The sequence below is a fragment of the Haplochromis burtoni genome, unplaced genomic scaffold (genome assembly GCF_018398535.1).
Source record: "Haplochromis burtoni strain Fernald_Lab_line unplaced genomic scaffold, NCSU_Asbu1 Contig_48, whole genome shotgun sequence".
In the NCBI taxonomy this organism is placed as follows: Eukaryota; Metazoa; Chordata; class Actinopteri; order Cichliformes; family Cichlidae; genus Haplochromis; species Haplochromis burtoni.
The window spans coordinates 444,666-459,641 of NW_024582409.1; the positions used below are offsets into that span (position 1 = coordinate 444,666).

At 38.9% G+C, this 14,976-nt stretch overlaps 2 protein-coding genes across 2 annotated transcripts in view; both read right to left on the minus strand.

Moving 5' to 3' along the window:
- Positions 1-3,831, minus strand: part of gpr155a (G protein-coupled receptor 155a) — a 22,902-nt gene extending 19,071 nt beyond the window's left edge. The window contains exons 1-5 of the mRNA XM_042220381.1: positions 3,570-3,831; positions 2,834-3,352; positions 1,817-2,216; positions 1,299-1,467; positions 1,047-1,202 (exon numbers count right to left, since the gene is read on the minus strand). Coding sequence (XP_042076315.1) covers positions 1,047-1,202; positions 1,299-1,467; positions 1,817-2,216; positions 2,834-3,296 — 1,188 coding nt within the window. The 5' untranslated portion in view covers positions 3,297-3,352; positions 3,570-3,831. The remainder of the gene's footprint in view (positions 1-1,046; positions 1,203-1,298; positions 1,468-1,816; positions 2,217-2,833; positions 3,353-3,569) is intronic.
- A 1,732-nt stretch (positions 3,832-5,563) lies between these two features.
- LOC102289975 (acetylcholine receptor subunit alpha) lies at positions 5,564-14,655 on the minus strand. Its single transcript, XM_005921480.2, has 9 exons — positions 14,415-14,655; positions 12,327-12,469; positions 12,180-12,224; positions 10,707-10,816; positions 10,098-10,293; positions 8,565-8,802; positions 6,651-6,874; positions 6,206-6,442; positions 5,564-6,107 (listed from the first exon to the last, which is right to left on the minus strand). Exons 1-9 carry the CDS (start codon positions 14,455-14,457, stop codon positions 5,979-5,981), a joined length of 1,365 nt encoding a protein of 454 aa, XP_005921542.1. The 5' UTR covers positions 14,458-14,655; the 3' UTR covers positions 5,564-5,978.
- Between the last annotated feature and the right edge of the window lie 321 nt (positions 14,656-14,976).

Below are 14,976 nucleotides of genomic sequence, written 5' to 3' on the forward strand. Positions count from 1 at the left end.
GTGAGAGTAAGTAATAGATACTAGGTAGTAGGTAATTTATAACCTGAGCTTATTATGTAACATTATACAAGAGTATATTTCTAACTTAATAGGCAGCACATTCTCTTTTCTTTAAAGCTACAAAGGTTTTATCTTTAAAACTTTTCTTTCAATGTGAAAAAAGGCAGATGCCAAGGAAAAAGTGAGATCAGAGGTCTAATGTGAAATTTGGATGCAAACTATAATTTGACATTTAGAATTCACATATACCAGTATCATTTCCTGTTGCCAATACAAACAAAGGCAGCAGATATGTAGGCATACTTTTAAAGATAAAGGGCATTTTTTGAAAGTTTGACCTTGGATAAGTGATCAAAGGTCCAAGATAACATGGTATTTAGAATCCCCATATGCCAATATGTAGTCAGTACAACATATTGGCATATAGGGGTTAAGGAGCAGAGATGAGTATATGGGTTACACGAAAAACTTCCAAATCTTCAAATGATTGTTCCATACAAATGTGGCACACTTTGACCATGTGACCCCACTCTACACTCCTACAACACTTCCAAAAATGGAATCTCCTTGGTGGATGTTTAAAAAAATGGAAACATTGAAGGGAAACAATAAAAAAGAAACAATGTTGTTTAATCATTGCAAAAAGATAATCGTGGCAACGAGTTTCAGGTTCCTTAAAAGATATATCAACAGGCAAAGAATGAGGAAGCAACTCTGCAAGTCACTAAAACATCTGTCTACTTGCATATCCTGTTAGTGGCATAGACTTTTACGGTTAGTTTGCCAATGTGGTTTAAACATCTACAAAGACTGCCTGCATCTCTAATTTACTTGTCCTGAATGGTAGAACATCAGAGCAGATAAACAGGAGATGAGTATTAATAAAGCTGACCTTAAAAAGAAAATACAGTCAGTGAGCGCCCTGTGCGTTATTAAGTAGAGGCAACTTTGAGTTCACTATGACCTTAGTTCCCATCCACTGAGATACATTTAAACAGTGATCAGCTGATAAAGAATAGATGATTAGTCAACTAGCTGTGACTCACCAGTGCAACTAAGCTCACGATGCTTATGTTGAAACTGACGTTCTGCAGTGAATTCATTAAACGCTGAGGATCTGTCCAACGGATCGTGAGTAACCAGGCAGAAACATACATTATTGGAGCTGAGAGGAAAGTGCTGATCACCATCCCAGCAGTTACCTGTCAGGAATCAGAACAAAGAAAGCATGCACAGTGAGTTAGAGAGAGAAAGTACAAGGTAGATGGTATGTTGGCAGGAAGCTGTAAAGAACTCACAACTTCTAGCTCTGCGTTATAATAAACGGCATAGATGGCCACACTCGGTGCAGTGGGAAACACTCCATAAAGAAAGGCGTAATCAGAGAGGCTGGAGTGGTTCAAATCGCTGGTGTTGCGTTTGTCCAACAGATCCACCATGTCCTTACAAATCAGGGGCATTAGTAACCTGAAAGCCAAATCAAGTCATGTACCATTACCTGAAGCTTTATTTAACACTGATGTGAAATGCAGTGTAACTATACAAACTTTACACGCACTGACTAGCATGCTGTGCCTGAGACTACTTAATATGTCATCTATTTGATAACAGCTTTTGGTCAGAGAAAGGTCTGACTCATCTAAAGCATCAGCACAAAACAACATGGTGGGAGCACTTTGAAAAGCCTGAACATGCTGACTCTCTCTTAACTTCCATAGTACACCTCATAAAAATAAGACAAGGTTGTCTGATAACACTAATATCGCCCTCTTCTAGAAAATCAAGTGCAATAAAAATCTAAATTACTTCCACTCACAGTTTTGCTGTAGTAAGTAATATCAGTGTCACCACTGTAGATTTGGTTAATTTCCCCAACTGGCCCACCATGGACAGGCCCAGGTAGAACAGAGCTGCTCCCCCGAAAGAGTTAGCCAAGCCATCCACAAACTGAGCCATGAAGACGGGAACGGTTTGGTGCAGCACAAAGTGGGCAATGATGCCGATAACAACCATAAATACTATGGGGTTCTTTATGACCTGTAAAACTACAACTCCCACAATCACTACTTTGCTCTGTTGATGGTTCCCCTGATCCTTCCACTTCTGGATCTCACAGAGGGCAAAGCCGATGGGATTGAGAAACATCAGGGACACAGGTGCCACCAGGTAGATATACTGGAGGTACTCTGGATATGTACTCTGGTACAGGGCTTCAACTGTGGATGAAGATAAAGCAAAAAAAGAAAATGATTAAGAAATGTAAAAGGTTTAAAACAAAACCGAGCTGGATACCTACAAAATGTTATACAGTAGTTTGTAGTAAAATAAAGAAATGTGAGTGTGCTGCTGCATCATGAACAGGTGATCATAACTCCTATCACTGCAATAGCTTGATTCTATTTCTGACTTTAAGCATAAAGCAGAAAATCAGGCTTAATCTGAAACATCCCAGAAGGAAGACAGTGGATGGAAGTGCTGAAGTGAGTGCAAAACAAAAAGCATCTCTGGCCACGTAAACATTATATAATTAAATATTAAAGATATACAGTTAATGCTAGTCAGTTAATTTGAACTTAAATTGACTTTTTCAACTGGGTGCAGTTTTGATTCACATTATATCTACCACTCTATTTATTTATTTATGGATGAACTTGATGTGAATAAAAGAAAAGCTGCAAAAGCAGTGATATCAAAATCTGTTTGCTAACAAATAATAAAATCCTGGGGAACTGAACTCTGAGTATGATGGATGGGCAAACAATGGGACAGCATGTTTACACGTCACAGCTCTGAATGACAAGCTTTGTGTTTGCTGGGATTAAAAGTTACTTACCTATAGGGTATCCCAAAGCAAAATCATTGCTTTGGGTAGCAAAAATTGAGAAGAGCCCAGCCTTACTGTAGCGACTGACGGGGCTGGCTACTATCAATGTGAGGATGCAGACGAGGAAGAACACGCACACTTTGGCGATGAGGATGCTCCAGAGAAATGGCCAGATGACATTACCAAAGTCCAGCAGCACCATGTTCTTGAACAGCAGTGCTGGGAGAGCAAACTTGGAAACAAAACTCCCCAATCCTTTGGCCTGGGTGGAGGTGATAATGTTTGCCCTCCCTGCGATGTACCCGCACAAAATTATCCCAAAGCACTCCAGGAGAGCCGGGAAGAGCCTGTCGATGGACATGCTGGAGGAGAGGGCAGAGGAGTCCAGCTCCTCAGATGAAAAGTTGAAGCTGCGGCTTCTTTCCGGTGCCTCCATCATTATGTTGACCCTCCCTCTGCCGCCAGCTGTCATGTCTGGTTTGCGGTAACGTTAATCCCCTCCTCCTCACCGGTCGGCACTGTCAGTCACTAGAGACACCGAGGAAAACTTTCACTTATAACCTTTAAAATCACCGGTTCAGCTGTAATCTCATTACACACGTAGAGCTAACTACGTCAGTTAACCGAAATAATATCGTATATTAACAAAACTGCTTTTAGAGAGGTTTTAACGTTGTTTACACATAGTTAAAAGTCACTGCAACCGATATAACTTGTATATATCTTTTTAATAATACAGTCTCACCTGTCTGGCAGCGGTTGAGCACCCATGCGTTAGTCATATTTAGGTAGCCGTCAGAGTTAGCCAGCGAGCTAACGTGAAGCTGGAGGCAGATACTAATCAGAGCTTCTTACGGATCCAAACTTCGCCTTCCACCTTTACTAACTTCTTAAAAATAACTTGACACTAGCGCTCTTCTTACTCTTACGTGACCGCGTTGCTTAGTATCCAACCCACAAGTTTCATTAGCCATGATTTGTCAACACATCTCAACCAATCACTTTTCAAGATAGTGAAAAGAGGCGTGGCGTAGCGCCTTCTTTCTATCCTTTTCGAAAACAACGTAAATACGTATAAGAGACGAAAGATGGCATAACTATGACCACTTATTTCCGCAGTGCTGACAGACAGGCTTGAAGGATGCATTTTAACCCAAACATAAACTTAGTAAAAGTTTAGTTTACCAGACGCCTACCTAAATTTAAACTGCTTTAAAAATTTAAAGTCTGGAAAGCCCCTGTACGGGGAAATTCAACCGCCACCTCACAACAGCCAAGTATGGTAGAGTATAGTCTACAAGTCACATGACCAATCATCGCTAAGAAAGACTGAAAACTGTCTTAAATGACTAAAAAGCATTTAAATGCTAATTTTCAATTAAGCAAAAGTTTGTGAAAAGGGTGTATCTGCATGTTATGCCAAATTATAGTTTTAAAAAGGCTTTAATCTAAAAATGACGAGAACCACAGTTATCATCATAAAAATGATGACAGTGATGGAAAATGTTAACATTCAGCCCTTCTCACGTGCTGAATGGAAGGATCCTGTTTTGTCTCCATATAATCTTTTAATACAAGATATACTTAACTGTACGAGTTATCTTTTGCATGAAATGTTCTGTCTTCTGTGATCATAAATCTTTCTATTTTTTGTTATTCTTGGTCACGAGCTATGCAGACTTTTGTTGCAGTTGCATGTTAGTCAGAATGGTGAGTGTGGTTCAAGCTGTCAGGAAGGTAGATATAACTAAAACTATCCCTTGTAACAACCAAGGTATGTAGAAAAGCGTCTCTGAATGCACAATACATTGAACCCTGAACCAGATGAGAGCCATTCCTTTCAGCTAAAACACTGTAAAACATGCAGGTGAAAAATCTGCACCAACTGTGCGACGCTGTCATGTCAACATGAACCAGAATCACTTAGGATTGTTTCCAGCACCTTGCTGTGGACCCAGTACTAGCAAATTGTAAAGCAAGGAACAGGGGAGAACAACATCTCTAGTATTACATTCAAATGAGCACAAAGCATGGCAGTATCATTTATCTGGGATGTGGGAGTATATCAGGGAAATTAAAATGTTGATATACTCTCCCAAGTATCTTAACTGTGGAGTGCACATTTTATACAACCTATAAAACCCAGAAATACCACAAATTTAGTTTCCTGTGTGCCCACAGAGTTAAGTAAAAAAGTTAGCTAATGCCTGTGTCACATGCACCTGTCAAATAACTGCTGTGAACTGAGGAGCCAAGAGCTAAGTAAGCATGTAAAAGCACATTACAAGTAAACGTGGGCAGGTACAGAATCTGCATTAATATTTGAATTTCAAATAGAGAGCCGACATAAGGTGTACAGTGTAAACAGTGACGTGGGAAACAAAAGGCAGAAGTGCTTCAGAAAAATAAGTCTGACTTATAATAGTGACACGATTATAAATCAGACCCTCGTGCTTTAAACTTAGGCACAATTAACACAATTACCAGCTATAATTAGATTATAGCTTTTATGATTCTAACATGTACCATTTGATATTAAAGACATTCAAATATGCTCCAGAAGTTGTCAGTCTGCCGTGTGCTGCTACGTACATTAGCTAGAACTGGATTCTTTTTTCCTAATCTCTATGTTTACCCTGGAAGGTGTAGGTCAGAATTTTCATATTTTTAGTGGTATGAAGCACGTGCCAGTGCTCTTGTATCAGGACAATTGAACAGAATAAAGCAAGGAGCTGCAGGAAGGAGGTTATCAATTTTAATCTGTTTTTCTGCTTATTGCGCTATAAAGTCTACCCTTCAGTCATATCTCACCTTGTAACAGGACAAAACTATTTTATTCAGCTGTACAGTATAAAGGTGTCAAGCAAAGCTGCACAATATTACACAACATTAGATTTATGTCCAGTTGCACACATGTTCCTGTCCATACACACAAGGGAAAAAGTAACTCTGTCAAAATATGTTGAATATAAATATGAAAATACTGCAAATTACATGTTCTTACAGGATACAATTGTTCACACTCCAAAAACAAACAACAAGAGAAGGGCAGAACAAGCTGTAAATGCTGTCAGGTCTGTACAGGAGCTTCAAAAAACAAAGGTGAATGTGATCACCTGAGAAGTGTAGCTGGTAGAATATAAAGGATGGGTCTTTAAAGCATACTCAGCTCAATGAGGCGGCCTGCGAACACTGCTAATGTGCCAATTAGACACACAGCCATAAAGACACAAAGCAGAATGTGATCCAACACCATGGCCACAAACTTCCACTCTTCAGCAGCCTGAAAAAAAAAACATTAGAGAAAATGTATCAATTGCAGGACTCTAGATTGGATTTTAGCAACATATTAGGAAAAAAGTTTATTATAAGGATGGTTACACTGCTGGATTCCTCATCTGATTTCATGGTTTCTGCGATGTATTTAACCCCATCAATGGCACTGCGCACATCAGGATTCTTTGTGATGGGTGAGTAGTAGGGAACAGCAGAGGCCTGGTTTCCAGAGATATCTGAGATATCAAAATCAGCACCATAGATGGTTTTTATCTGCTTTTCTTTTCCCGGGCGTTTCATTGTTGAGAAGAACATGATGTTGGGAATGGTTTCGATAAAAACCTATCATGAAGGAGACGACAAATGTGTCAGTGAGTGTACAATGCCAGAAAAGATGGATAAAGAAGAAAAAAAACATTTTAAGTCTGTTACCACTAGATGGCAATATAATGCAGGAGAAAAACTCAAGCTTGCCTCGCTTGAGCAAATCTACTCCTTTAGTTATTCAGCTCCACTATCAAAATGTAGTCTTTTGCTTTCTTGTGCTCACCTTGCGGACCCAGTTTGGCATTGTGTGAGTGCTCGGGGAGCGGTGGTGGGTGTTGATAACAATGACAGTGATGATGATGGATGCAATGACAAACACCATGGTGAAGAGCATGTACTTCCCAATGAGTGGTACAGCGCTTGAGGTAGATGGGATCAGCTCCACAATGACCAGCAGGAACACAGTCAGAGACAACAGGACAGAGATGCTGAGGGTCATCTTCTCACCTGGAAGACACCATTATAACCATTCACTCTTTCTTAGTTTGTGTAAAAATCCGCATGAGGTATAGAAATTCAAACACAGTCAGCTGTGTAAATATTTCTGGTCATGTGACAATAGGGACTTATTAACCAAAGAACATAAAATTGGCTATTAAATTATTTCAGTTCAAATTCCATTTCGCAGTATGCAGTTTTGATCAGAACATGATACGTAGATGTTCATCTGATCTTTTTTTTTCTCTTGTTTACTATTCTTGACCTCTTCAGTAGTCTAAACATAATTCAAATAAAAAGAAAAAAGAAAGAAAATAACGTAATTACATTCTTAGGAACTACGATGGTAAATGTAGGACACCATGTTTATGCCATAACTAATCCCCGATACACTGAAGGGCTGATAACATGTTTAGACCATAACTTGACCTGAAAAACATGAAGGTATAGGTGCAAATGTCGTGCAGATTAAACTGCATGAACATGCAATCTTATTAAACTGCCACCAGGGAGGGCTGTTTCCTGAATTCCATCAACTAACTTTAATTTGAATTTATACAGCAGCACATTTGCATCGTTCAACCAAATAAGCAAATCAAATCCAAACAGTGATAGGCTACTTTTTTCCTCTTTCATAAAGCCAGGAGTATAAAGAGATTTTGACACCATTTCACATGAGTAAAATGTGAGACATGTTCTTTTTTTTTGGGTTTGTTTTTGTTGTTGCTCAGTAAGAGCATTTATCCCAGGGAGGGCATCTTTTTTGGCACTAGCATCTCCTCCTCCTGTCAGCAGCCATATCAGAAACAGGGATCAAGTGATGTATTATACATTAAAGCAAAGGCCTGCTTTCAGACATGACAGCACAGAGGGACTCTGGGTAATGAAGCAGACCGACACACTGGGAACATGGCCAGATGTGCACATAAGCTGTGCAGTTCCTGAAAAAGCCAGTGTAGAGACACTTTGGACTGACAGGCAGCATTTAAGGATTTTTCCAACACGGTTTCAGTTGATATCATAATAGGAAAGCCAAATAGTGGCCATGGTCTAATTTTGACAATTTACATCATTTGCATATATGTACACATACACAAGAAACAGTAAAAGAGCTGGCTTTGTCTGAAGCTCAAGCAAATGCACTTAAACAGATTTGAAAAACGTGATTAAATAACATTTTAAATGTTTCCTTTTCTAAACAGATTTTTTTTTAGGTGAAAATTGCAATTATCTATGCAATTTTTAGGTTTTAAGGTTACTGAGGTTTTACAAGTACTAGTAGATGGAGTTTGTTACCTTTGGACATGTTATACATAGCTTAGCTTGTAGACTTTATTCTAAGCTAGCTATCTGGCTGTTCCTTCCAGACATGAAAGTGGCATAAATCTTTCTGTCAGCCTCTTGAAAGGAAACAACATACCATTTTTCCAAAGAGGCTGAAGTATTGGCTCGCAGGTAATGATTCCCTTTGAAAATATTTGAAAAGCATACAACAAAAGCAAAGCTCGAGATAAATCTAGTACTATATTTGTCAAGATTGTGAGAAACTTCCTCAAGTATATTAATGTATATTAGTATATCAAATAAGAATTATGGTTTATATCTTTTTTAGTGAGAGGATGTGTTTAAAACTTTCTGTATATTATGATCTATGATAGATGTTTTATTGTTTGGTTTACATTTTTCAGTGTAAACATACCAGAATCCGTGGGAAGATAAAAGACAAGGCCAGTGAGGAAGGAAAAGAGCATGCACGGGATGATGACATTAACAATGAAGTACAGAGGAAGCCGCAGCATGAGGAAATGGTAGGTGATGTCCAGGTAGGGGGTGTCTTGGCAGCAGGCGTAGTACACCCAGTGCTTCCAGCCACGGAAATCCTTCATCACCCATTCTCCGCTTTCCATAAAGTGGCTCAGATCTGGGCGGTCACTGTCCTGTCAGGAAATATGAATATGATGATAATTATTCCTATTATGTAAATTTTCTAGAGAAATGTAAAGAAAGTTACAAAGAAAGTTAAATTAGTAAGCTTTAAATCTGCTTCCATTATTTTCATCTGGTTGCAAAGAAAGTCAGATTGTAACAGTGTTTGTGAGAAAATAACCCTGCATTTGACTTGATAAATAATCTCATTAATTTATCATCCTGCTCGCTGGGTTTAAGTCTTTTTCTATGGTGGTGATGTGGTTAGCTCTGCTGCCTCACAGCAAGAAAATACCTGGTTCAGACTCTCACTTGTGCTCTCTCTGTGGAGTTTGCTTGCTCTTCTTGTACCTGAATGGGTTATTTCCAGGTTCTCCATCCAATCACAAGCATGCTTGGTTAATTAGAGATTCTAGATTAGCCATGGAAAAGAGGTTCTTTAGGGAGGTATTAAATAAAGAACCCTATGAATGCATGATTAAGTACATTTAACTGATTGCTTCGAGTGGTCAGTGGAAGCTGATAAAGCCTAGAAAATTACTATATAGATGTCGATTCATTTCCAGTTGAATTCTTAAAATATGGGTGCTAGATATAGCGAAGAGATTAAGACATGGCTGTGATTGACAAGTGGCTATAATGTGGGCATACAGATTAAGCACCTTCTTAGTCTGTTGCATCTAAGCCTGTTCAGTATTTTGTTGAAGTAAAAAACTAACAGACTGATTGTTTCAGTTTGTTCATTTTAATTTAAGCTTGTATTTGTATCATGTGCACTTTGCTAACCAAGCTAGTTAGCTAGTGCTAGCTGATTAACGCCACACTCTTGTCCAAGTAGTACATCTGGTTTCTTAAGCAAAGCATGGTTAAAGTCAGAAATTGAGGCTTTAAAACAGCAGTTAATAAATTAATGGCTGATGTAATAGTCACTCTGTCGATCCTTTATATGCAATTCATGACTTTTCCTCAAATTTAATTGGCTAAAACTGTAGTTGTCTACAAGCTTATCAGAAAGACTAGAAGGGGAACTTCTTGTCTAGCCCTTGCCAGTGTAAATAAAGGAAACAAAATTATTTACATGTTGCAACACCGTTTTAGTGTATGTATAAATGACAGCTTGAGTTCTTGTGTCAATTAATAATTTTGTCTTTAATTCATGCAAAACAGAAGTTATCATTTGTCATTATTTTGTAGGTTTTGTGTACACTTTTGGTTTTTTTTGGACTGAGGCAGACTAGTTGAGAGTGGCATAAATCTCCTCAACTAACTTTAAGAAACAGCCTGTGAATGGGGTAATATGTATTACGGGATTGATGACGACCAAGTTCCCATCGTAGGTCCAGGTACCCAGCTTCATGCTGCAGTTCTGGAGGTCGAAGGGGAAATGCAACACAATAATTTCACAGTAGCTTTTGAAGATGGCGGGTGGGTTCCATGTGATCATCCCAGTGTACTCCAGCAGCACTTTGGTCTCATGAACAATGGCAAAGTCACCGTCGGCACTGCGGGTACAGACAAGCACAGGCGGCATCAACACAGGAGATAATAAGTTAAATGTTCACGCAGGGGGACATCAGCACTTGAGGACAGGGTGCGGTTGGCACAAGTTGTTGTGGCAGCAGAGCTGGTTGTCAAGGGAAAAAACAGCAGTGTGTCAATGCAGCATATGGCACGGGGGGAGGGGGGGGGGGAATCTGCTATACAGAGGCCAAATTTAGCACAATGAAATCCAAGCTATCACGCACTACATGCTGCAAGTATAGAAATGTGTGATCCAAAATATCACTAATGAGTGTGCTGATTGTTTTCTTGCAGTCAGAATTTTCAGGTCAAGTATAATTTTATTAAGGAAATTGTTTTAGGAAAAAAAAAAAATGTATACCTGGCATTGGTCAGTTATAGCTTGAATACGTACTTGTTGTAAAGAACCAGATCAGGACGCCAAATGTCCCTGGAAGGTACTCTGATCTTTTTGATGCCACCATAATCCTCTGGGTTCCACTGCAAGTTCACATCTTTCCATTTCTGAAATAGAGAGAGGGACAGCCAGGACAATAGTTTATACTTCAAAAATAGCAGCCAGTATAAATGGTTCGTTTAGTGGAAAAAACAGAAAACATCACAAAAGCTGTTAATGAGTGAAAATTCTAATCATCATGCTGAAAGTGGACACAATGATGGTGAAGCAAGCCTGAAGTAATGAGGGACAAAGTATTTTGCACAATGCTTGGAGGACAACAAACTATCTTGAAGTAATCAGTAATGAATCAATAGTTACTGTTCGGTGATTTTTGGTGTTTGGATCATAGTTTATCATAAACTACTTAGAAAAGTGTGAGTTAATTATAGACCAAACATAATGATGATTTGTCATTTCTCAGGCAGTTCTCGTGGGAATGATTGCTGTCTACTTTTGAGGTTTTGCAGACATGTGATCACTAACCATATGATGTTAACCAGTCTTTTCGGATGTGTGACAATCAAACATTGTAGGAACAGGTGAATAAAGCTCTAGTCGCACAGGCTTATAGACTGGTCAGTGAACAGGCTATAGGGAACCTGTCCTGAGGGAAAAATTTATATTCCCCAATTGGTTGTTAGTGGTTAGTGGTCAGCAGCCCTACAGACCATCGGTGTCCCTGTGGCGACCCTGTGTCGGTAGGGAAAAATCCCAGCCAGCTGAGAAAAACCTCCTTGTATTTGCTTTGGTAGCTAAAATATAGCTGTGGTCCTGGTTTGAAAGGAAGTGATGGATTTGCCCTAACCCTGTCCAGCTACTAGAGGTAGATGGGTCTATCAAAATACCCATAGTATTGATACCAATGCTGGTTATGGTACTGCATCGATACTAGTCTGACAGGATCAATACTTTGTTTCTTATATGGTCAGTATGTAGCCCATTGTCCTGGGTTAATTTATTATTTTTTGGAAACAAAAAAATATAATGTACCCCAAACAAGTACCATAATTTAAACAACAGAAACTGATCCAAAGGGTTTTAGAGACAGGCACATTTATATTCCAACTCTCCAAAAGAATCAGATTGATACCAAAATTTGCAGTGTTGTAGAGGAGTACCAGCTACTCTGTGCTAGCATTGTGTTTCTTCAAGCTGACAGCATATAATAATTCGAATTCAGATTTTTTTGGTTAATCTGTCTTTTTTGAACAATACTAGAGGAAGTAATAGTATAAAATATAAAATAGTATCCTGGGTATTTGGCAAAAATCACCTACCAATGAATTAAAGGAAGAATTTTTATCAAAACAAAGTCAGTGCAGGATAATATTAGACTGAGTTTGGCCTTTTTGTCAATGCCAGAAGTGACTATAGAGGAATACCTTCCTTCTCCTTCATACACGACAACACAACAAAAAATTAACAAACCTGTTTCAGTCGCACATTGCTGGTGACAATCTGGTTAACCTCATCCTGTGGATCCAAAAAATGTGTTGTGTTACTCATACAGAGATTAGCATTGTGTGACAACAGTGAATCTTATGACAGGTGATATACTGCGAACTAAGACCTCACCACACTGATGAGCTGAATGAGCTGAAGACCGACAGTAACGTTTACTTTGTCCTTGAAATGACTGACAGGACGGACAACCTTATTGTAACCAGTGAAAAGGGTTTTAAATAGAAGTGTTTCTTCCATGGAGCCCCAGGCCGTGCCTGAAACAGACAACATAGTTGCTTTGTGATGAGTTACGTCTGGAGTCATTTAAACAGTGACACCACTCTTGGTAGCTCTCCTTGAGTGCTGGAAAATCAGATGGTTTTTAAGAACACCTGACACTTAGGGTGACTTAAATTAGTGTGACTGGAAAACAGACGTGATAATGTAGGTGCAACATGTTTGTAAAATTAGTACACGCCAGTGTGAAAATAAACTCGTTTCCATGGTGTGTAGTATCTTTAGTATGTGTGCTGCATAACTCTTAATGTGCTGACATGAAATTTTACAATGTAAAATAGACTTTTACTTGATATATAAATAAAATGTATACATGCAGACTGTAAAAAGAAAGTATACCTTTTAGTTCTAAGGGTTTTTGTATCTGGACATTATTATTTTTTCCTTAGCAGGACTTGAAGTTATTTAAATATTACCTCAGATGAACTACAGACATGAAAAAATATACTGTTCTGATATTTATTTAACAAAAGTTGAGTAAAAATGCAAAATTTGTGAGTAAAAAACTAATTATACTGTGACTGGTTTCATAGGAATTAAAAGGATAGGTAGCAGCCGGGTGCTGCTAGTAAAATGCAGTTGGTTAACTAATCATCAGCAAGTGTGAGCACCTTTATAAAAGCAGAAATTTGGGCATTTTGCTGTTCTGGGACATTCAAGTGTGTTTTAATAGAACGCTAAGGAGCAAAAATCAGCATTGGATTAAGGAATTGTTGTTGCCCATCAATCTGGGAGAGGTTATAAGGCCCATGCCAATCATCCATCATTTAACCCTGGAGAACCCATGGGGTCAAATTTGACCCCATGGGTTCTCCAGGGTTAATAGTGAGAAAGATTGTTTGCAAGTGGAAAAACCAATCTTCCCATGAGTTGATGTCCCAGCAAATTCATCCCAAAGTTAGACTTTGCAATGCACAGAGAGCTCTACTGGCCTGTGCATGTTCAATTGCATTTTCAAGTTCACAACAGTACAAATTAACAGTTGCTTGTTTGGAAGGTTTGCCAGGAGGGAAGAAAAGGAACATGACAGCAGAGCCAAGGTTTGCAGAGTTGCATCTGAACAAACTACAAGACCTCTGGGACAACATAGAAGACTAGTGTGGAGATGTCTGGCAGTAATGCACGGCATCACACTGAGCGAAAACTAAACACAGCATATCAGCACAAACATCCTCCAACTGTTAAATACAATGGTGGAGTGGTGAGGAGGTGAGGACAGGCTCTGGACAACTCGGGCACTGAATCTTCGATATTACTTAATTTTTTTACGCACTGCTTCTGCATTTTGGCTTCGTTTTTGTCAATATATTTGTGTCCTGGAGACATAGGGACTGCCTGTAGTGTAAACACAACAAACAGTGTGTATGTGCAGAGAGTTTAATTTTGGCAACACTTCATTGAAACATGTGATGGCTCCACTGTGTGGGTTGTTAACAGAGATATTCTTTTTCCATTTTCCATTACGCATCTGTCACAAGCCAAAGCAGGACCTCCTTTCGTTTCCCTTGACCTTGAAATGAAGGCCATTTTACAGCAACATGTGGTTTGAATGCTTGAATGATTCTCGGGACATTCAACACAGTAAACTAAGGAATTGCCTGTCTATAATTATGCAGATGACTTCATGTGGTGACAGGCAGATGAAGGGTTGAAACGCAGAAGAAAAAGCCTCACTGTACTTGGCCTTGCAAGAGAGCCAGTTTGTACAAAGCTTAAATTTGCTCATTAGTTGTGTTCTGTGAATTGGATCAGTTTACACTGACCTCAGAGAAGTTTCTGTAAATATAATTAATGAGGAATTTATTTGTATTTTTATTTATGTATAATTATAACTGATGTCTGAAACATTTAATTAATGTAAAAAAGGCGAGTACACTATGTCAAAAGTTATCAAGCACACATTAGTTTAGAACAATTTCTTACCTGTTAGGGTGACTAGATGAAAAATAAAAATCACAACATTCATTGTCGCGAGTAAACTCAGGCATCCAAACTAAGATCCATCTTCGACACGCTGCCTGTCGATGACTCGAGAATTAAAACGCATTGAACCACGTAAAAGATTCTTTTAGCGCTGGCAAATGACTTACTGTACAACCTTCAAGCTCTCCACTGGCAGCCTGGTTGTTATTGTGGCACAGTGGATGTGAGAGACTGCCTGCCAACGCTTGTTATTTGAGAGGGACACAACATATAAGATCAACATTCCACAGTAATCCACCCCTGAAATATCGTATCATGAACTTGGCCACACACAACCTCTAGGTGCAAAGACACGGAGCATGCTTGCTCTGTGCGTTTTCTCTTTCTAATAATCTGTTATTGAAGCTTTGAAATCCTTATCTACAGACCTGTGTAAATCAAAATGATGTCTCCACACTGATAAATCTGTCTTTATGAGTTTGTGCCACAGGACAAAAAACAAAAAACAAAAAAAATTCAAGTGTGACAGATGATTTTAATTGGTTCAACATTACAAGATGTT

Bases quoted from the DNA above. Each gene is read 5' to 3' on its own strand.
- LOC102289975 (XM_005921480.2), bottom strand. From the start codon at position 14,457: ATGAATGTTGTGATTTTTATTTTTCATCTAGTCACCCTAACAG. The intron at 12,225-12,326 runs GTGAGGTCTTAG...TTGGATCCACAG, and splicing joins TCATTCAGCTCATCAGTGTG to GATGAGGTTAACCAGATTGT. The intron at 6,875-8,564 runs GTATGTTTACAC...GGTGTCTTCCAG, and splicing joins TTATCTTCCCACGGATTCTG to GTGAGAAGATGACCCTCAGC.